The sequence below is a fragment of the Erpetoichthys calabaricus genome, chromosome 3 (genome assembly GCF_900747795.2).
Source record: "Erpetoichthys calabaricus chromosome 3, fErpCal1.3, whole genome shotgun sequence".
In the NCBI taxonomy this organism is placed as follows: domain Eukaryota; kingdom Metazoa; phylum Chordata; class Cladistia; order Polypteriformes; family Polypteridae; genus Erpetoichthys; species Erpetoichthys calabaricus.
The window spans coordinates 205440934-205465235 of record NC_041396.2 but is presented as its reverse complement, the minus strand read 5'-3'; the positions used below and the strand labels follow the sequence as shown (position 1 = coordinate 205465235).

The 24302-nt window shown below is 36.6% G+C and overlaps 1 protein-coding gene across 3 annotated transcripts in view; it reads right to left on the bottom strand.

Annotated features, from left to right (window-relative positions):
• serac1 (serine active site containing 1) overlaps positions 1 to 24302 on the bottom strand; it is a 49122-nt gene that overhangs the window by 12387 nt on the left and 12433 nt on the right. For 2 of the 3 annotated variants that reach the window (XM_028797708.2, XM_051924544.1), the window contains exons 5-11: positions 22566 to 22655; positions 21154 to 21285; positions 14940 to 15061; positions 11540 to 11668; positions 10718 to 10831; positions 4395 to 4557; positions 2833 to 2983 (exon numbers count right to left, since the gene is read on the bottom strand). In XM_028797708.2, coding sequence (XP_028653541.1) covers positions 2833 to 2983; positions 4395 to 4557; positions 10718 to 10831; positions 11540 to 11668; positions 14940 to 15061; positions 21154 to 21285; positions 22566 to 22655 — 901 coding nt within the window. The remainder of the gene's footprint in view (positions 1 to 2832; positions 2984 to 4394; positions 4558 to 10717; positions 10832 to 11539; positions 11669 to 14939; positions 15062 to 21153; positions 21286 to 22565; positions 22656 to 24302) is intronic. The other variant, XM_051924545.1, reaches the window with a different exon arrangement.

Here is a 24302-nt window from a genome sequence, read left to right as displayed (position 1 = left end):
GAGTAAAAGGTAATAATTTGAAAGTAAATTATGTTTCATGTTGCGTTAAGAGTTATTTGTTGCATAATACGATTTCATTCTGTTTGGCACTGAAATTAACACACAAATACTTTTTAAACTTACACTTTTACTGTTAAACTTCAGTAAAAACAATTTTTTGAATTAAATTTGCGTCAATATCGCATTGAATTTTTATTCTGTGTTTGGACTTTCATTGTGACAACGCAACGTATAACTGCCCATGACTGAATTTCATCTAATTAAATAAAACGTCTATTTCAGATGTTTGGCTCTGAGATTTGTTAATTGTCTTTGCAAAAGCTATTCTAACGGGAAACTGCTAATGTTTTGATACAAATGGCATCTCAAGATCTCCTTTGTTGTCTAATGTTTTCTGCGGAACATGTACTGCATTACCTTTCTTGGATACATCCTTCTTTCTACAGTAATTCGTGCGGTGGAAGACCGGATGGTGTTAACGGTTATAGATATTTTTTGGGATTGTAACTTGAGGTTTTCATCTTCCACACGATCACCACCAACTGTTTCATCATAGTCTATTGATAGGCATTTAATCAATTTGCCATGTTACCGATCGTCATTTTTGCCGTTAATTCATTTGACTTCATCATTTCTCGCTGCTAGGATTGCCCATGTACTCATCTCTTCTGTTGATAACCCTTGAAATTCTTTAATAAGATTTGGACATAATACGTCTTCCTTAATTGGGAACTTAAAGTGAGGAAAACGTTAAAATTTATAAGAGCTGACAGAGCAGAAACTGTGTCTGTCAAAAGCATTCACACGAATGAGAGGTAAGATTACTGTGTGCGTGGTTGAATATGATTGAGAGGAGGGCGTAACTTGAAAAAATCTCATAGCCAAAGTCTCATCTCGCGGGACTGGGGGAAAAAAAATCTTCCAAAAAGTCTTGTTGCAGGATTTTTTTTATATAATAGAGAGACCTGTCATTTTTCACCTTCAGATAGTGGTTCATAGATGGTTAGATCACCAGTAAAGGATGAAAAATCAAACAGCACATTAGTAATCATTCACCTTAAATTAGTCTAAAACCATACCCCATATCCTGTTATTTGAAATTTGTTATTTTTAACCTTCTGGGAGTGGCTCTTAGAGGGCAAGGATATTATTATATGTGTGATCAGCAATCTTGAAATAGCATAAAACAACACCTTACATGCCTGTAGTACCGATCCCCACTTTTAGGAGTAACTTTGACCCCTCATACCCAAATAGGGGCTGAGCTCTGGGGTTATGTGGTAGGCACAACTTCAATTCCGTCTGATAATTTTTGATGAAAACACTTAACTGTGTTTTTTCAGGTCTAGAGGGCCTAAAAACTTCCTTAAACAGTTCAATGTCTTGCAAAACTATACATCAAGATGTATCGAACAGTGATTTCAAAGCATTCATAAGTAATTACTATAAAAACAATATTTAAGTGCTTGATATTTTCCCCCCACAGTAAACTGGGCTTCAAATTAATAACCAAAAAAAAAAAAAGCAGTTCAGTTTAACACAGGAGGGAGTCAACTAACTGGTATTACACTGGGAATTATTCATCTCTTTTACTACAGTAGGGGTAGATTACCAGACATGCTAAGCTGTACAGTACACTTTACTTTTTCATAAAACATGAGGGCACCTTTAAAAAGAATCACAAAAAAAACAATAAAGATGAAATACAAAGTAATGAGAATGAACATGAACAACAGTGTTAGAGAGGGCTTCTGCCAAATCACACTGTAAAAAGATTACTTGCATATATGCTACTATTTCAAGTTTTTGACACCTGAAAAATAAACCAGAATGAAAAAAAAATTTAAATTATTTTAAAAATATCTTGCTATTAAAAATTAAATTCACAATTGAGTTATTTAATAAATGTACAGTTGTTAATTCAGTTTATTTCTATAAATGGAAACAGGAACAAACAGCCTAAACAGCTCAAGTGACAACAGCTCTTTGTCTAACATATGTAGATAGCTCTGAAAAGCTACTATATACTCTTTAAATTTCATAAAATAACTGGGAGTCAATCGAGATGTTTACATTCCAACACAAGCACTCTTGTAAGAGGGAAGCACATTTCATTCCTGTCTGGTTGTAAGAACAAATCAGCCCATGATCTGGACTTTCAAAAGTTTCACCAGCTGTTCACCAAAACACTCTTCACCTGCTTGTCTTAAACACCCCAGTCCTTGTTTTGAAGATCGAGTTAACACCTGTTTTTATGTATTTCACAAACACTCCTAGCTATAGCCTATTCAGGACTTCCATTGTCATCAGCACCTGTACCTCCATCAAAGTGTCCCTATTTAACCTTCATTCTGTGCCTTTAGCTCCAGCTGCCCAGATACCTTCTTTAATCTCACCACATGACATAGCACATTTCTTGTAATTCTACCCTTGTTTTCCTCTCACTAAGGGAAACTTTTGTCTCATCTCTGTCCTATCTTACTTTCCTTCATGTGCCGTGTCTCATTCCCATACAAAATACAATTTATATCATTGTTTTCATAAGAAAGATCTTCAATGCCAGAGAAAGTTTCACAACAATATGGGAAAGCACCAGGGACTTTTTCCACACTTGCACTAAGAAGGGTTATTGGTATCTGTAAATTTCGAAGTAATAGAATCCACAATTTAAAAAAAACAAAACAAAATAATTTCTCACACCATTACACTGTTATGCCATTTTTTTGTACTGATAAAATCTCCAACACATTTATTCTCTAAACTGAGATACTTGTTTGTGTTTTTTGATAAGTTTTTTAAGGAAAAAAAAAACAAACAATATATGCAGTCTACCTAGAGCGAAACTGAGGATGCAAAATATATATCCCATCTTGATATTTCTCTTGCACTGCATCTCTGTCCAAATTAGCCAAGGCTCTAGCAGCATGTGAAGCTTGAATGATATGTGGAGACTTCAATAACTCTGCTAACAATGAAATCCAGCCTGCAAATGGAAAAGATAAAAAGAAGAAAGATTACCCAATTGAATGAATGTAGCTGTATTGGCAGTGCTTTGTAGTTAGGCCACAAAACTCAGTTTTTGTTTAATCCGACCACAAGAACATTTCCCAAAACTTAACTGGCTCGTTTTTTTTTTTTTTGTTTTTTTTTAAGCAAACCCTAGATACAACTTAAGTTTATTATATCCCACTTACACCAGTGTGATGCAGAGCTCATGATTTTGATGACCGTTGCACTTTTGCTTCAGTCTGATGTTTACCAGACGTAAATGATCTAGACTCTCAGTGGCTTTGCCCACAATTCTCCTTGTCTGGATAGGTTTTGACTAATACATTTTTCTTAGCAGTGCCTGCATAGTGTAATGTAGTTCCATTTCTTGATCTTACAGGACAGTTGGTAGATGGAGCTCAGCATCAATGTTTGATCAATATTGGCAGTGTTCTTGCTAGTAGGTTCATTTGACACAGATTGTCCACACCTATCCTCCAACCAGCACCCAAATCTCAGCACTACTTAAACTCCCTTCACACTTTATAGGTTAAGCTGCAGGGGTAGGGGCTGTTTCCTTGGGTGGAATAAAGTGCAGCTGTGGTTACTAAATAAATTCCTCATTAGGAGGAATTTTGGCCCCAAAATAAAATTTAACTAAACTGAACAGGGTTGGGTTTTGGGGGTTAAGAATTTTGCATACCTGTGCCAAGTCTCAAAAATGCCTCCAATGGGCATTTTCCTATTAAAGCACAGGTGCAGTCACTAAATAGCGTTCCCCAGGGGAATTTTTTTTTTTTAAACCATGGCCAGTGGTTTTCTACTGTACAAAAGGGTAATCTGTGCAAAATTTGTTGGAGATATTGTTTAACCTATGGATTTGCATACCAAACAAACACACATTTGGCTTTATACAGTATATTGCATAAAGTTTTAAAATATCCCTAAAACCTACCCTATTAGGTTACATTTTGTATTGTAATTTAGTCCAGGATGTACCTTGGACTTTGTTTATAGACAATATGGTAGATGAAAGTATTTTCCTTTCTGATATTTGTGCATATTGGTGATATAATATAATACAAGCAAAATGATTGATCAAAATATATTGAAGCTACTCAAATGCTTATCACAGCTGAAGAAAAAAATAACTAGTGGCCTTCTTCAGACACAGTATTTAGCAAAGGCAATAGAGAACCATTCCTGAATTAATAAGATAAGACTTATTACAAGAAATGTGCAAGACAAGAAGCTTTTAAAAGCTAAATGTAAAATAAAAATGATAATTAGGATAAATTTAAAAGTTATTTAATACACAATAAAACAAAATGTCAGAATTAAAATAGAGAAACCGGACACATGCATTTACTAGTGTAGGGCACTTATGTTATTTGTTATGGCTTTACCTGATTGAACTATTGCATTATGCAAACTGTCACATTGGGCTAGGTTGCCTATAATACGGACAATAGTACGTTGAATTTTTAAAGAATCTTGTCGCAGCTGATAAATCTTCTGTAAAAGCTGAAGTCCTCTCTTTGCTACAATTGTATCACAATGTCTGGAATCCTAAAAATGGAAATACAACAGCATCTTAAAATAATATTTACAACTGTATAAATGAAACAAAGCTGCATTATACAAACAGTGAAGGACTGCAATGAATCCGCAGTCCTGTAAAAGATTCTGTGCTCAGACCGAAAATTTGAGCTGTGTATGCTCCAAATTAATTTGGAGGGTGGGGTTGGTGGGTCGATGGAGTTGAATGCCAAATAAGCAAAATTAGTTTTTTCATGACAGTAGGTTAGTTCTGTGTGGATTACCATATGCTATTTCTGGTGTTCCCTCTCTAGCCGCAGTATCTCTATAGCCAGAGGGTCAGGCATCTCTAACTGTTGAGTCCTCCACATTCTAAAATCCGGGGAGCACATGTCAACTAGACCAGGGGTAGGCAACGTCGGTCCTGGAGTGCCACAGTATGTGCAGGTTTTTGTTCCAACCCAGTTCCTTAACGAGAACTCAATTATTGCTGATGAAGCACATATTGCTTAAGTGACATTTTAATGCTTCATTTTAGTGGTCTCGCTTGTTAAGGTTCTCCAACCTTAATTGCTTATTTCAATCTTAAACTGCTGCATTCAGTGTTTTAATTGCTCCTTATTAGCAATAAGATGTAAAAGACAAAGCAGCCAGCAGTTCTCCAGCTAGCTTTTTTCCAATTACATCTGTGTGTGTTCATCATGCACGGTTTGATTTAATAAAACACTTAATAGAAAAATGTGACAGACTGAAAATGATCTGTTTTAGGCTCCAAATCATTTGGATGATATCCTTGGAAAGGAAAAAAATCTACGATATAAAAGCCTTACATTGCACAGACTAACAAGCCATAAAATTAAATAAGGTCTGAGATTGGCAATGATTGGTTTCTAATTAAGCAATTGGGTTGAATGAAAACCTGTAGCCACTGCGGCTCACCAGGACCGACATTGCCTACCCCTGTTTTACATCTTATTGCTAATAAGGAGCAATTAAAACACTGAATGCAGCAGTTTAAGATTGAAATAAGCAATTAAGGTTGGAGAACCTTAACAAGCGAGACCACTAAAATGAAGCATTAAAATGTCACTTAAGCAATATGTGCTTCATCAGCAATAATTGAGTTCTCGTTAAGGAACTGGGTTGGAAAACCTGCACATACTGTGGCACTCCAGGACCGACGTTGCCTACCCCTGACCTAGACCACCCCACTCTCTGATGTTCATGCTGGTGCACTCTTCTCAGGAGTTTTTCTGTGGGACTCCGATAAATGGTCCGTGGCGTTGTGCAAGCTTTTAAATAAATGATTGTGCCCTGTCAAGTGCAGGTGCTTAGCTGATTGTGCATACACGTGCAAAGGTAATTAGTCAGGGGTCACACTTGTATATCGGACGTAGTTTTGTATCACACTTGTGCCCAAACAAGCCAATGTAAGAGGAGCCTGCACAGCACACAGGTGGACAGAAAAAGAAATATAAAGAAAGAACAGGACGGAGGTTAAAAAGGAACTGAAAATTAAAAGAGGTGACAGGATCAGAAGATATCAGGTTGTACAGGAGGTAGGCAACCGAAAGGAGAGCCCAAAGGAGAAGTGTAGGGCACTCAGGGCTTGAAGAGGGTCACTCCAGCTTGAAGTGCTTATAGGGTGCTCTCGCATAAAACAGGAGTGGCAGCAGGAGACAAAGGAGCGAGGCGAGGCACGATGCTCCTCTGCTACAAGAAGGGTAAGCAGAGGAGACTTTTTTTTTTTTTTTTTTTTAAAAACGAGACAGTTTCTGTCTGCAATTTTAACCTCATTTAATAGATGCACTGCACTTTTGAACACTGTTTTTTGCATTGATTTTAATAAAAGCACTTGTCACATTTACACTTACCCCTTGCTGTAAATGTGCACCCTCATTTGCCTGGCTCATTACTGGTTCTTGACTATTGACAGTTCAGGTTCAAGTGGCTCCTGGATGCAACAGGGAGGATGGAGTCTACCCGGATAGTCATTGGGTCCTACAGCTGTCCTTGCCCTAGCAACCTCTATCCAGCCAGGGACCATTCAGAAAACCAATAATAACCTATCCATCTGCCATTTACAGAATAATATTTCTTAAAAAAACACAGACAAATAAATGACAACTTTAATCCATGTAGTGGATTGTAAACTTTTATTAAGACAGCAATAAAGTAACGAATATGTATGGAGTGTTTAGGTGTCGTCATGTTCACTGATACCTATTTCATGTACACTGCAAAGTTCAGTCTGTAGCACAAGTCTACTTAGTACAAGGGGGCTCCGTCCCCTGCTCACTTCGCTCGCCTACCCCCAGCGTTTTGAACCCGTGCCCGCTGGGCAGCCACATGTGAGGATGACGCACGTTTCATACGGAGCGTTTGCCCGTGTCACTCTTGGGCCTCCCAGTGTTAATACGGAGCTCCATCTGTACTATTATGCGGTGCATTGTGGACTACTGCGGGCCCCGAAGTGTTTCCCGTTTCAGTTTGTATCTCGGTCAGTCGAGCTTTTGTTTTTGAAGCTTTTGAATTCCGGTCTTTATTATCTGTAACCTGCTGTCCATGTGTTTGGCCCCCTCGTTTAACCTGTTTATGACGTTTTACTTTGCTTTCTACTCTGTCTTTCATTTCTGATCTCGCTTTATTCTGCTTTTGTTTCAATGACACCTGGTCCGTGGTGAATATATTTTCCCTTTTTCGAGTAATAATTTTCATTTGTTTGCGATACTGTGATGTTTATCATACTGTTAATAATGCATCACTGTAATGTGATTCACCCATGCGGTATAGTTTGGACGTGTGAGGATGACGTATGTTTAATACGGAGCGTTCGCCCGTGTCACTCTGGGTCTCCCCACTGTTACTACGAAGCTCTTTCCGAACTATTATGCGGTGCATTGTGGAGCACTGCGGACTCTGTAGTGTTTCCCGTTTCACTTTGTATCTCGTTTAGTCGAGCTCTTTCTTTTTGGAGCAGTGCCTGCCTGGTCTGCGGCATTTCAGACGCACGTTATAGGTGCCTGCGTTCATTTATTATATCCAGGTAGGCGCGTGTTTGTATCTCGGTCACTCGAGCTTGTGTCGTGTTGAATCCGTGCCTGCTTTGCTTATGCAGTTTGAGACACGCATTGTAGGCGTCCACGTTCATTAGATCTGTCCACGCGGGCTCGGTGTCGAAGCTGTGTTAGTTGTTGAGCTGTTTGGTTTTGGATCCGAGACAGTTTTGCTTCCGCGGTTTCAGACGCGTGTCCATACTATCTCGGGTTTGATGTATGAACCTTTGTGGACTACGTAGTGTGTCCCGTTTCACTCTGGGGCGGGGCGTTGACTCCTCTTGTTTTACTATGTCTCCTCCTGCGCCTTCACCACGCATTAGTGCCACTCACAATATGGCGGCGACGCCTGCGCCTTCCGTATTATGTCGGTTTTTACCATGCTGTGTAGGCGCCTTTGCCTTTTGTACTTTACCGCGCCTTGCGACGCACGATGTAGGCGCCTGCACCTTCCGGGTCCGCCTCCGCTGTGTGGTATGGATGTTTAACTGTCGTTGTTTCTGCCTTTACATTCTGTATCTCGGTGTGCATGTGTTTCGTGCCTAGGTTTTTTTGAAGCTGTTGCATTCCAGTTTTCATCATCTGTAACCCGCTCTCCACATGTTTGTCCCCGTTCTTTATTCCCTTTATAAAGTTTTACTTTGTTTCCTAGTCTGTTTTATTTCTGACCTCGCTTTATCCTGCTTGCGGCCTGTCAGACGGTTCGTAGTCTCTCTCGTTTTACTCTGGGGAGGGGGGCTTTGTTCTGTAACCTGCTCTCCACGTGTTTGTCCCTGTTCTTTAACCTCTTTATGACGTTTTACTTTGTTTCCTACTCTGACGGTTCGTAGTCTCTTCCGCTTTTTCTCTGGGGGGGGGGGGGGGCTTTGTGTGGCACTTGCGCACTATGTCTTTTGCGTCCACGGGCAGGTCCCTGCGTCCATATCCAGTTTACCATTCTCGTTTAGTAATATGGATATGTTTTACATGTGCAGTTTTAATTAAAATCTTTTTCTTGTTCCCCCTTGCAACATTGTGCCCTACCATGACAATGTCTCATCAAGGACCCTCACAGCTATGTTTTTGTGCTCCAAGGTTACCCACAGCAAACAGTTTTAAGGGGAAAAACCAGACAAAGAACAATCCATAAGTGACCTCACTGAAAATTTAAAGAAAATCTCACTATGAACAGGAATACACTGACCCACTGCTGGAGTGAGGCCTAGGACTGGATGTTCAGTGGTGAGTGCCTGGTAGCAGGATGACCAACATAGCTTGGTGGCATCACATGATCCCATTATCCTTGAAGCAAAGTATAGGATTTGTGTACAAAGATGTTTGGCAGGTGTGGGAAAAATCCAGACATACTTTATCTTTCAAAGGAAGCGGACTCTTGGGAGGTGGAATTTAACTTCTCTGTACACAAAACAGCTGGAACCCACATGGGAGTTTTAAAAAATAGAAAGGAAACTGCTCTAGAAACTTCAAGATTGGTCTCCCTCTCACTCTCCTACTCTGGAGTTGCCCAAAAGGAAAAGCCCTACAATGGTGTAGAGATAATTTCAACTCCTCAGCTTGGTGCCATTCAGAGTTTGTTCGAGTAAACTAGAAGGGTTATTGCCATCGGTCATGTTGGTAGTCCTAGAATCTGATGCTGGACACAAGGGAAATGTTTTGCAGAAAGATATAACCAATGGAGAGCTCTGTGGCAATGCAGACCAGTGATTTGTTTATAGGCTACAACATTAATCTTATAAAGTACATCCTACCTATAGTTAAATACGCTGTAAGTTCCAGATTGTTGTGGGAATGTTTTGTTGCACCTGGTGCCGGAGAACATGAACATATTAAAGGAATCATGAAATCAGAAGATTACCAGGGCATTTTAGCAGAAAATACTACCCAATGTAAGAAATCTATGCATGGGATGAAAATCATTGGCCCTCCACCATACCCAAAAGCATAAAGGAATTATTAAAAAGTAAAAACTAAACGCTGGTGTTTATCCAATTAAACATTTTTGGAAAAACATGAAATCTGGTACTGGAAAACAGAGTCCTGCAAACTTTCATGACCTAAAACAAATTTCAACTGATGAATGGGAGAAACTACTAGGAGCAAGGAGTTTATAGAGGGCTACAAAAAAATGTTTGCAGGCTGTCATCACTGTCAAAGGTTGTGTAACAAAGTATAAGAGAAGTGTGCATCTAATACTGTCCCATTCTTATTTTCATTTTCTTCTGGGGGAGGGAGGAAAAAAAACACTACATCCAAGATGAACAGGCAACAATTTTACTGTATAACCTCAAACATCTTACAAAAAATATTCTGATGATCAAAAATTGAAATTTGTACAATTATTTTTGAAGATAATGTATATGATAAACCCAAAATGCAAAGGGTGTCACTAATATTGACCATAACTGTAAATGACTAATTACCAAAATCCTCCTAGGCTTGCTATTTATATGAACAATAGATTAAACTCAAATATTTTATAGCTATGTTTGCAACTTAAATATAGACTCAGTCCATTTTGGGACTTTCTATACAGGGAAAAACAAAATCACAGCATATACTGTATCTATGATACTGTTTCAATATTTTATTATTTAACTGAGACAGAACCTCATTTATAATGTTATTTGAAGCATTAAGGCAATGCAAATGTTTCAGTCTTTACGACCAGGGTTACTTTACTCTTTTTCATTTGAACATTTCTAGTTTTTCTACAAGAAATATAGACAAATATTTAAACACATTTGAAAATTTGGATGCCAGAAAACAGTACTCATTCAACTGAAAAAATAAATTATTTCACCTTACAGGCAACAACCGATTCAAAGCCATCACAAAAAAATAAAAGCATATTATGTACTACAAATGTAACAATATCATATACTTGAGCTGTCCTAAATATGTCTAAATAATTTTAAGCACGTCTTCCAAGGACTTCTAATCCATTTCTTCCCATTTATTTATTTGAATCTAGAGAAAATTAATAACCTGTTGTGCTGTCTAATATATCAAACATTTTGTCAGTGTAAAAGAGCCTATCCATGCACCTATTTTCTAATTAACTAATACTATAAAAGTTGGAAATGTGTATATCACACAAACTTGCCTAATGTTTAAAGAAGGAGTGGTACAGTTACCTTAGAATGATGAACCAGAGCTTGTAAACAGAAGGTTTCCACCTTTTCAGACGGAACAGAGCTTAAACTTTGAGTATAAGGTAGCCCATTGCCTCCAAAACACCAAAGTCCCCCCTGAAAAAATGCCAAAGACAAGATTACCCAAGTTGGAAGCTAATGTCATTGGCTGGTAGAGACTGCTGTGCAGGGTTAATTTAACTATGCAACATCTTTAGCCTTTAAGCTGCCACAGCACCTTGACTGTTAAAGACTTCTCTTTGCTGTTGCTCTAAATTTCTTTTCTTAAGTTTTAGAAAAATGAATTCTACATTTAGCACATGAAGTATCATGCTCATTTTCACTGGAGAAATTTAGAGTAACAAAACAGCCTAGGCTTTGGAATGTTGTTGGAAAACCAACAAAGTCTCTGATGAAAAACAAATACAGATTTCAAAAATGGTTTTAAAATGTTTATATTATGTATGTATTAAGTCAAATAACCAAATTTGGAAAAACAAGTTGTAAGAAATTGTGCCCTCAAGGAAAGAATTATGCATGATTTAAATATAAACTAAAAGAGTATTTTCTGCAGCATAGCTGGGGAGGCACTGCTCCTGAAGTCATTTTAAGCAGTTTACATAAAATAGTAATTGTATGAATTTTATATAGTTATAGCTTTTACACAGATGATTAAGATGCAATGGACTAGTGATATCTGGCTAAATATAATAAGTATAAGCTCTTGGTCACCCTGGATAGCTCAGCTAGCAAATATCATAAGCAAAGAACAAAAACTGGAAAGAAAACACAGTATTAAAAAAAAAAAAAGTTCACTGTACAAACCCTTTGTGCTGCAATAGATTCGCTGCTTTCCCTCAGGGCAAGATAAGTAAAATATTTTACACATTCATCCACATCTGACTGGGGAAGTGAGGCCAGCAACTCTCTAAGCTGATCCTCTGTTGAACAATTCTGAAATATATAGTAAGATATCAGGTCTATAAATGTGAAATATACAGGAAATATAAATTTTTTTAAGGTACTGACGCAAGAGGAATCAGTTTTTGCTACTGGAAAAAGATATAAATCTTAAATAATAAAGGTAAAGAAGATACATTTTAATTATTATCTTGTTAAGTTTTTGTATAAGCAACAGTCAATTAATTAATTGATAAAACTGGAAGTTAAAAGAAATCTAGTTAAGGGGACAGACTATAGTAAGTGTTGCTCCTTAAGTAATTCTGATAATGTAGAGCCTACAAACAACTACTGTAATGTAGAATGCCTTGTAAAACAATTTTCTGCAAATATTATTCATAATTTTGTCAATTACGCCAGAGGCACACATTTTTACTTTAGAAACAATCACTGGACAAGCAACGCAAATGTAATTATAAACCATAACATATAAACAGGTAGTCAGATGAACTATTCAACTAGCATAAAATCACTTTTCAACTAAATTAAATTTATTACAGAGTGAAATATTCAAAATTGCAGAGTGCTTCAGGGCATACTGCTTGGATCTCCTGTAGAATATTGATATTAACAGAGTTCCAATTGAAGTTTTATCCTCTGACCACCAAAAAGAACAAAGGTTTGCTTGGTATAGGGAAAGCTTGTACTGGGTAACAAAGAAGAACTAGTGGCTTTTAATGGTCTTATTTCTTTTGAGACAGACAAAAGGATGATGGATATGTACATAGGGGTTCTCTCTGAAACTACTGTAAAAGAGGCATATATCACAATTTGGCGTTTTATTGGGTATAACAGCAGATCTCAACTGCTGTTGAGTTGGTTGTCACTGATGAATATATGTGCACAGCAAAAATGGGATTTTTTCATTAAAACTAATGTGGAGTCGTAATGGACACTGCTGCCATCACTAAGTAAGAGTTTTTAAACATTACAAATGCTCTGTGGCCTATGGGATAACCCACATTAAAATCGAGTTCAAAATGTTTGACACATTAGACACCTAAACTTTTTTCAAACCTCACCTTGTCACAACTGAACTGACTAGGAACATCGCACATGTGCTGAATGATATTCCACAGGAAATTATCCATATCCTCAATGACTCATTGTCACACAGCATTCAAGTATGACATTAGACTAAAGGAAGACTAATTACTGACTACTTTACAAGAAAAATAAAAAATCTGAACAAGGTATTTATGTATGTTATCATTTGTTTTATATATTAATGTCATGTTTCTATAAAATTTGGCTGAAATTAGACAACACCTTCATGGAGGAGCCGTTTCCATTTTGCTAGTGCAAATAAGGAACGGGGGGTGGGGGTACACAAAACAAAATAAAACATGGTTAAGTACTAGAATTTCAGCCAGACCTGGAATTGTTTTGCAAGTTTGACTAGAGTTTAAACATTATATCAATAATTAAAGCAAGTAAAATTTTGTTATGTAATAACAAAAATAGTAAAACATTTTCACTACACACACAAAAGTAAAAAGATAGTCCCAAAAAAATTGATTTACATGCAAGATGTAACTTTGATAGACCACCAGATATATACAATGACACTACAAAAATCAAGAAAAAAAAATCTGGTTCTTGCAATTCATGGCCTCAAATAAATTAGACAATAAGGGTAAGAAAATACTATTTGGCAAACAATGTAATGAATTGGTTTATACTATATTACATATTAAAAATAATTTGTGATGGTGTGTTCTATTAAAGTTGCAATTTAAAAGTGACTATTCATTAATTATATATGACTAGCAATTTATTAGGTTTAGCATTTCATTGATTTTTCCTTATATCTACAGTATGTACCTTACAATGGTTTCTGGCAGGGTTATTGTTCCTTTGGTGGCTGCAGACTGCTAAATTGCATATTAAGTATACATTAATTTTGATGTTAATCATTTTGCAAGCATGTGGCATTTGAGCACAGATGATGGATCTGCAGACAAGTTTCTTCATTAACATGCCAAGTCCCATGTTGGGCTTGAACACTGACCAAGCACTGTCTGTGTGAAGTGAGCAAGGCAAGGTCTATACGGATTTTTCTCCAACTCCTATGGTTTTAACTGAAAGACATGACTGTTGGGTTATCAGTATGTTAGGGTAACATAAACTGGTGTGGCATGTGTGACAGAGACAATGTATGTGTGTATGTCTCCTATGAAACCTCTGCAGCCTCATTCACTCTTATACTTAAACTCTCACTCACACCAGGCCAAGTAATTTTGTTTATTTTTAGCTTCTGCCCAATTAATTCCACAGATTTTTGAAAGGACAAAGAACTAGTTCTGTATTCTGCAATACTGTATCAGGTGCAGGCAGGGCATCCCCTTATACTTTTTAGCTAGGGTCAAGATTTTACCAGTTGATGCAGTTTTTTTTTTTTTTTAAATAGTGGAACCAATTCTCTTTTCCATATAGAATGTGGCCATTTGGAGATATCATTATGAAATATACAGTATTTAATTTGTGCGCTGATGATGCCTGTGGGCACTTAAAACTGAATTCTACTTTAGTTTGGTGTTCATCTCCTTTAATCAGGTAAAACTGTGACTTTTTCTGTTACAACAATAAAAAATGTTTATTAATGAATGACAATACTGCTATTATACTGGTTTAAACGGAATCCTGCAAGTGTGCATTTGTAATGACACGGCCATAGTGCCATACAGGAATTGGATCATAAGGTGAATGCCCAGAGGCCAGGTGAACTTAGAATCAGCAGGAGAATTACAAAGAGTTTGCCAGACAATAGGGAGAAGATGTGGCTAGAGAAAAAGGGGATGGGAGAGAAAGAAAATAAAATACCACAAGATAAGTAAGTGGGCTAGCCACCCTACCAATTAGATAAAACATTACCCCCTATATAGTTAAGCCCCAGATGATACAGACTTATTATTTTTTCCCTGATCATTTGTATGTTTCCATGACCCTGTACCTATGTATCTGTTTCATTATTTTGTTGCAATAAAAATCTTACTTGTTTACTTTTGGTCAGCTTGGCTTTACTTGAGATCAAGACTGCTAAAAAGTAAACCCCCCCCCCCCCCCCCCCCCCCCCCATGAAAGCCACACTGTGAAACAGTAATGCTGGCAAACCTTTATGAGAAGCAATTATTTTACAAGGCTGAGAAAAAGGTTTTAAACCAATAATTTACAGAATACTTAATCTTATCATTATAAAACAGTTAAAACCCTAAACATTATTAATAATCAAATATGTAGAAGTAACACTATCTGATTTTCTTACATCATGACCTTCAGGTAATGAAGGTGGAGGAAGGAAAAAGCGCAGGTCAACTCCCTGGGTTCGTGCGAAGCCAACTGCTGTTCTTTGATCACATGCTTGAGCCACTGTCCTATACTGATAATCTGAAATGCAAAAATATCAAAAGAGGAAAAAAGAAAAAATGTACACTTTATTAAAAATATACATGGGGAAAAAAAGAAAACAAGGAAAAAAAAAAAAAAGCCTTTTAAGCAATCCACCAAAGGGTGAAAAATGAATTGTGCAATAGGCTATCACTTGCCGGTATCAATGCTTGCCTCCACATTCAGAAATGTTACAAATTAGACTGATCAATGGATCACATATCTAACCATGGGTCAATGACTAATTCTATTCACAGTATCGACTGCTCAAGATTGGTAGCTGAGTTTGGAAAGATGTTGGGCTGGACTAAACCGGATTGACTTTACACAAATGTCAGCTCATCTTCCTGCTTCATCGTAAAAGATGATGACTAGGAAATTTTATTTGGAAACCACAGAGACAACAAAACAAGAGGAAATATACTTAAACTGTATACTGCTATGACAGATGTGTTAAGGTTTTGGGATACCATTGCTTGTAAGAGTTAGTTTCTTCTGCTGCCTGTTAAATGCACATTGGCTGAATAAAAAAATGGTAATAAGATTCTGTCAACTTTACCGCCACTCCAGAGGAGGACGCTGTCCTAATTTATGTATGTATGTATGTCCATCCATCTCTCTCTCTCTCTCTCTCTCTCTGCAGACCGGATGATTGATGGCTAGGGTATCTCTAACATTACTTACGGTGTCCATCCACCTGGACCAGCCTCTTCTTGTCAGAAAAGTCCAAAACCTTGACCCTGGATTTTTATCTATTTCAACTCATAAGCAACCGGTTTTCATACAGATTGGATTTACCTCATTCTAGATGCAATTATTTTTCTTAGAGGGTATATTGAGAAATACAAAAAAGACAAGGGTCAATTAGGACTATGCTTAAACTTACTATCTCCTTAACAATCCACTGAAAGCATATGCATCTTTTATACTACTGTAGAAGTTTCCTTTTATGAAAAAAAGGACAGCCAAGGAATTTCTTTAAAAAGCAGTAGTACTGTATACCACATGAAATTGGACAAGAAGTCTATATCAAAGGGGCATTCATGCATGAATGTACTTCCTAATCAAAGCTTCAAACATCAGTAATTATTAAGACATTATAAGCTTCTACTGTAGGTACACTTCCCCACAAACCACCAAGATAAATACTGCTGGGGTTTCTTCAAGCCCAGAGCAAGGTATTAAAATAAAGAAAGAAAGAAAAGAAAGAAAATACAGGAAGTCCAATAATGGGTGCGTAGGGCTTAGATTACTGTTTCAGGAATATACACTATACATTTAAATATAACATCAACAAATTGTAAAAAAGAAAGTATATTCAAACGAAAATAATCATTTCTCAACTTTGCGATGCTACAATCAGTCTTTAAGGTCGATACTGATCACCAATTTCATGTTACTTGATCGCCCAATTCCAATCCTGACTTTTTTTTCCTTTATCCCTTTAAAAAACAAACATTTTACACTAATCTCCTGCATAACCAGACACACATAGAAGCCTTATGTCCTATATTAAAGTGTACTTTTATAACTAAACTGTAAGCCATAGGTGTTAAATGTTCATTTTTATTAAAAAAAATTAAAATTCTGTAGGTTTATTGTTCACAGACCATTAAATACTAAAATAAATAATATTTTCTCAATATACATACTTTAACTAATAAACTATTGTGGAAGTTCCCTCGTGCACAGACAGATAGACACACACCAGATGTCCAAAAAATACACACGTTTAATAATTTTCCACGTCTTTACAACACCACACAATGCTCAAATCAGGTCAAATACTCCTTCTGCCACCCTCACTCCTCCTCACACAAGCTCTATCCTCTTCTACCTGACTCCGGCTCGACTAATGGAGTGAGGCAGCCCCTTTTATAATGCCCTGGATGCTCCAGGTGCTTCGTGATGCTCTTCCGGCGACACTTCCTGATGCGGTGGAAGTGCTGCATGCGTACCCGGAAGCACTCCCAGCATGCCTGGAATCTCTTCTGGCAGCACTTCCGGGTATGGCGGAAGTGCTGAAATCCAAGGCTCTATAATCCTCCAACAGAGTTGAGCTTCTAAGCTCTGATCCCAGGCCCCAATGCAGACCAGGGCGGCTGCCCTCTCATGGTCCAGGGGAGGTATTGTCCCTCTCCCGATCCTTCCAGAAGTCCCGGCTGGGCAGGATCCCCAGCCATCCACCACATTATGTACAAAAATATCCATAATGCATATGGAATAAAATAAATAAAATGCTTCTCATTATTACAAACTGTCATATTGTTTAGTTTTTTCTATAGTGAACCTATCTGAAACAAGACTTAATTAGAAACAGTAGTTTTCATCATTTCCCTAACAATAAGTATTAATTAATAAATATACTGGCAATTAAACACTGCTTAAACGTAAATATACTTACACTTATATGGTTTAATCATTTTAAATCATTACTTGCCCTATAGCTTTTTGCTTTAACTCTTTTAGGGCTAATTTTTTTTTTTGTTTCTTTTCTCCCAGGGCTGAATATTTTTCCAAAAACTAACTTTTTAAAAAAAAAACACAAAGCAATTGAAATCAACAAAAAATATTTACTTTTGACAAATGTTACTGTCTTGCATGTTGTATGAGCCTGCATACTCTATGATTTCACATACATATCACATACATTTTACACAGCAAAGTCTGATCTCGCTCAAAGCAGCCAATTTCAGTCATTGCCACATTGCACTGCTTACAATATGTGTTGCTTTGGTGCCTACTTTTCAATTGTCTGTTGCTGCACTTTCTCACATATATTGTTAGTGTGTACTGTAGAGAGACAAGTCACCGATTTGCCATCGTTCTATGCCACTGCCACCAAGTTATCCGCCCGCATAAAAAATGTATCGTCACCTCTTTTCATCTTCAGCCTGTCTGGCTTCAACTGTGAAGCCATGTGTATCCTGTTCACCCTCACTGTGCCACAAGCTCCAATTCCTCTGCTCTGTAGCTCCATGAACAATTCTGGGCATGTATAAAAATTGTCCATATACACAACATGACCCAAATGTTCAAAGCCCTGAAGCAGCTCCAGCACAACCTGACTTGTCAAGGGACAGTTCTCTCTTTGAAAGAAATACTTTCCCGTATATGTAATTACTTTCAGGCAGAAACCAGTGTTTGCTTCTGCCAGTACAAAATCCTTTATGCCATACTTTGTGGGCTTGTCTGGCATATATTTGCAGAAAAAAAGGTGTCCCTTTTATTTTATCATAGATTCATGCACAGACAAATCACAGCCAGGCTGATAAAATTGTTTCTATGTTGGTTCCACAATGTCAAGCAGGGGCTGAACTTTATGCATGGTGTTATAGCCTGGCTCACCCCATGGGATTTGCTTCTGTTTATTACAGAAGTGAATAAAACTTTGCAGCATCACGTACCTATCATCACACTGCATAACCTGTCCAAAGCACGTTTGGACCAATGCTCCCTGAAGTTATATCACCAGTTCTGTCCCATCTCTATTTGTAATGCCACAGTGCGCTTCATCTCGTCTTTTGTTGTGGGTTTCCACTTTGAAAAACAAGAATGCGATGCAAGCGCAGCCCGCGATTCAAAAAATTTCTCTGCCTACCTGTTTGTCTCGTCTGACAGTAGCTGAAAAGCAGCATCAGGAGAGAGCAGCCTGAAGAAGTTCAGCAGCTGGTGATCTGTCGTGTCCAACAGCAAGCCATGCCATCTTGTGAAGTCCGGTAGCTAGTTCAGCTCCCATGGATCAATGTCTGTGTATTCCTCCCACGTGAACCTTGCCGTATATGCATCGGCTGCGCGAATGCACTCAGCTGGCAGCGGATCAGCTGGCGCGGCATCGGTTGGTGTCCGATCAGCTGATGCCGGTTTCTGACTCTCTTGTTCGATCTCCTGATCACTGTCAATAAAATCCGATTTTGAAAAATCGGAGTCCGACTCCGCGATAATGCGCAAAACATTGTCTGCCGAGTGTTTTCTTTTCTGCACTCGCTTCGCTCCCTTGTGACATGTCGATGCCATCTTGCCATTTGTTTACATTTCGCAACTAACGCAAACGCAAGGATTAGTTGCCGAGTCAACGAGTCTAGCATTCCTCCAAGCACAGAGGGAATGCCTGCGACGTGACAGTGAGTTTTGTCGCCATTAACAGCTGATTGTTGCCCTCTATCCCTGGATGTCGACTTTTGTTGACATTCGCCCTCAACCCCTCCTGTCGACAAAAGTCGACATCCGCCCTAAAAGAGTTAAAAATGTACATTTACTATATTTATTACAGTTTTTTTTTCTTCAGTTTACCAATTAGACATTCGTAATTCTTGAGGTGTAATTATAAAATATGGATCACCATTTTAATTATGTAGTACTTGTTTCTTACCAAAACTTATACTGTATGACATACAGCAACAAATAATACAGTACAAATCTTTTTAAAAAAAAAAAAAAAAAAAAATGAAATTTCTGCTTAGTAAGCAATTGACATTTACCTTTATCTTTTCTTTTTCAAGTTAAAACTGTAAGCTGCAGCATTTTAAACAAGCATGCTAAGCAAATTCAAGCAGTGTCCATTTTAATTTAGGTCCGAATTCCTTAAAGTAGCTTTTCCTGCTGTTTGTCTAGTTACACAGGACGACTTCTCGGATTACTTTTATTATTCCACTTTTTTTTTTAACTTAAAGGCTAATATACAAATCACCTCTAGTTCACCACAAGCCTCCTCTTGTTGCTGTTTGTTTACACTGCAGGAAGTTTGTTGCATGCTGGCTCAACTACCGTAATACCCTGCATAAAGGAGCACTACAACTAAAGTCTTTCCTTAGTGAATAATCGGCCGATTTCAATCTGTGGCCGAACAATTGGAGCATCCCTACCTCTATTTATTCATTTTACGTGTGTTTACATATAATGTGAAAAGTAACTACTGTGATAGCCGCTTTGGTATGCCCACATGAAACAACTCCTGCTGTACTTAGTTTTTTGAAAATTTGCCTACTTATTCTTCAAGGAAATTTATCAAGAAAGTTCCATTTTTACTGTGATATCTCAAATACACCACGTGCTATACAAATTTTTGAAATTTCAGAATAACCCATTGAAAAGCATTGTGAAATTTTTGAAGTTATCTATAATATATCAGAGAAACATTCTCTTCTACTCAATAAATGTTAGTCAAATAAATGTGTAAGAAGGAAATTACTTAAGTGTTGGCTCTGTTAGAATACTGTACACATATATAAACTCAGTGTTTACAATTAATTATACTAAAAAGAAACACTGCTGTAGTCCCTGCATCATAATAATTTAGTATTTATGAGACACTATAATTTATTGGTAAAGTTCCAGACCTGCTCTCCATAAAGGTCTAAAGCAGCCATCAATGTTACCTTGAGACTTCAAAGATTTTAACTTTCTATAGGCATTCCTTTCATAAATGTTATGTTTTAAGAAATTTTAACTACAATTGGTCATAGACTCTCCACGACCAACAACTAACAAAATGACATTGATCAATGTCATTTTTACATCAACTGAATTGGAATTTGTTGTCTACAGAAGCTAGTAAGCCACCACAAGCCTATTTGGGCTATTTTACAGTATTTTTAAAAACATACTGCAAATGACTGCATTTGATTTTCACTGTTTTTTGAATATCTTTGAAGTAACTAAAAAAAAAAAATTAAAATGCTCCAACTCTTAAATTGGTTAACTAAGACCCTGAACATACCTTACCATTATATTATGTGTACAATTTCTAACCTTTCTCTAGAACTGGGATCTGTAGAGGCAGAACCTATCATAGCAACACTGGACATTAGACAGTAATCAAGCCAAAATAGGCCCTCGAAGGCACATCCAAGCAAATAATCAAATTTGCTCAGGCAAGATACATAGTCATCTTGAATGTTTTCAAAAGCCACATAAACCAAAAACGAACACATATAATCTATCCAGAAGGTGTTCCTGGCAAGAGTCATGTCGAGGTCCAAAGTAATGCCACAATACTAACTTTCAACAATACCTTGCTACTGATCTTCTAAAGATCAACAGAATACAATGTACAATGAAAAGCCCTTCCTATTGTGTTATATTTTCATTACCTTGTAATTGAGAGCTCTCAGCCAAATCTTGCACAGCCTGCAGTCGTGTGGCTCTGTCAGCAGCCTGTGTCTTGTTCAGAAGTAGCCAAAGGACAAATTCATGTGGGTCTGCATCCAGTGTAATAAGGTAACCTATATACAAATATATACATCAGAATTAACTTTCTTTTATGTGTGACAGAACCATTCTGTATAAATGTTGTGCTCATTATTAAAGATTACTTTAATAATCTATTCTTTCCATAATTTATTAATGTCTAAACCAAAAAGTCTACTGTATTTAATAATCCCTTAATACAATCATGCATAAATAATAAAATAACTAGTTAGTAATTAAAATGAATTTACTCCATTATACACACACATTTCAGTTCTTTTATAACTACATATATTTCCCTTCTGGTTCTCAGTTTTTCCTTTAAAGACTTGTGAGTTAAGTTAAACTGAGATTCCTAACTGGCCTTAATGGTACTGGGATTTCCTCAGGCTTCCCATGGCCTAAACTAAAAGGGATCGAGAATGCCATGTTAAAAGACACTGTATTAAACCTACACAAACTTCCTGAAAATTAACACATAATGATAAAATTTTATTTTACTCTATAGTTTACTGAGTTGCACCAATTAACATATTAATTAATGAGTTATAAGTAGACAGCAGAACATGGCGCACTTACAAGTGCAGCTCAATAAATTAGAATATCATCAAAAACTTAATATATTTCAGTAATTCAATTCAAAAAGTGAATCTATTATATATACACGCACACCATACATGTAATAGATTCATTACACACACACACAGAGTGATATATTTCAAGTGTTTATTTCTTTTCATTTTGCTGATTATGACTTATAGCTAATGAAAACCCAAAATTCGGTATGTCAGAAAATTTGTGGTGGTGCTTCCCTGAGGCACCAGAATGCACATTTTTATATATAGTTCTCATGTTTACAACTTTAAGATAACTGAAACAATCTGGATCTGTGGTGTGAAAACACTTTTGCTATGTATTGTGCATGCACATACTCCAGAATGAACATCACTAAGTTTCTTTAGCTGATCAAAATAAATTCTGAAACAGTAATTTGGAGCTAATCAGATATTACTATGCAGGGACAGGTCCAAAGGCCTTACCTCTATTATGGCTTAATGGCTCATTGCAAAACTATGCATGCATGCATGTTCTGCTTTGGAAAAATATTGAAGTAAAGACACAAAGAAAGATTCTTTTTAAGTCACACATTGAAGGTACGGATTCTTTCCATAATAATGAAACAGTTACCTGGAACTGGCCTACTAAATAAATGCTCACAATTAAGCATAAATCAATCATTTGAACAGCTATTCTGGGTTACCCCGAACATTTTTCATATTATTCTGTGTGAAAAAAAGAATAGACAGATCCTTACGGTCAAAGGGTCGGCGCAAAATCCTAGCTGATGTTTCTACAAATCGTTTTGCTGCTCTATGCAAATCCTTCCTGATCCTGTAAGTCACTCCTAGAAAAAGCAAAGGTTACAGTAAACACTTCCTTTTTACAATACCATAACAAGACTCGCCTCATAGAATTATATTTCCTGCTTATTCAGCTAGTCACTAGACAGTAGGGTATGAAAAGAAATCTAATGCAGTTTCATATAAAGCAGAATGCTGTAGTATTTCATTGAACCATATAGAAAGGCACAAGTACAAATGCTTAATATATTTTTTAATGAAACAAAATGTAATTTATAAAATATGCCCATGCTTAAAATGTACAAATATTGATATAAGATACAAATGATGTTGCTATGCACACAAAATGTATGATGACCAACCTTCTAAAAAATAAGAAAAAGACAACAATCCAAAAACACTTACAGGGTAAACCTCAAACATCAAGTTTCTCCCCATCTCCTATCCCATAGTCTTATCTCCAAATCTTTTGCCTTTTGATTTTTTACGAATGTGTATTCTTCCTTATAAAATAGTGTTTCAAATGTTCTTAATACACGTTTTAATATCAACAAAAAACAATGTCTTAGTATAGTCATTTCAAGATAACGATCTAATGTTGAGCACTGTGCAACAATTATTACATTCTATACTTTTAAAATGTAAGAAGAGTTATTTAGAATATGGTACTAAAGCAAGAGAAAATTCAAGTTAAGATTTTACTGTCAATTGTACTCTTACTTGACAATCATGCATTTCTACAATTCATAAAGCATGGAATGCTCTTGTGATTGAAACCTATAATGATTTTTCTCTTGGTAATATATTTGTATCGTTTGAATGACTGAATCTTAAATATAACCCATCACTAAAATATTTATCTTACTACTTTGCTTAAAACCATAAAAAAAAAAAAAAAAAAAAAAAAAAAACTCCTCACCATAAAGCCACTAACTGCAATAAAAGTAGAAGGGTAGTATCCCTAAACTATACCTCTTGCAAAAGAGTGTGGCACTAGATAATTTGAGACAGCACTTGAACAAGACCTTTCAGATGATGAATGGATGCAAGTCAGTTCTGAAATATATTTTTTCTGTACAAAACATAATCTAACTCAAAATCAAAATTGTACATCACATAAATTTTTGTAAGTTCAAAGTACCTAAAATATATTTGAATAAAGACTACAAGTAGTTGTGAGTGAAGTAATTAGGCACCTGTGTTATTAGGTGCCATTTTGATGACCTTAATGGAATAAAATATTTAATTATTACACAGTAACGGACTCAGGATAATCTCTAATCCTGTAATATCACTGTTTAAGTAGTAACATTCCTTCTAGTGTTACCCTGAGAAACCCATTGTGATAACATACTGTATATTGTATTGCTAGCATACCATCTTAATCAGCTGGAAGAATCCTGACTCGCCTAAAATAACATAATGGGATAGGATCTCCTGTTTAACTGAAAATTATAGAAATAAGTTTAATTTTGTGAACAGCAGTTCAAGAATTCTTTAGAATCTGGCAGACATGTACTGATGTCATCCTCAATTGCTTTACCTTGATGAATTGTTGTTATTCTTTTAGATATCTCAATGCCTCTAAGTAGCAACTTTAAATAAAGTTTTATTCTTTTTCTGTCCTCCAGATGAATTTGGGAGTGATTTCTGATTTATTTAAACAAGTACTACTATATGTTTAACAAACT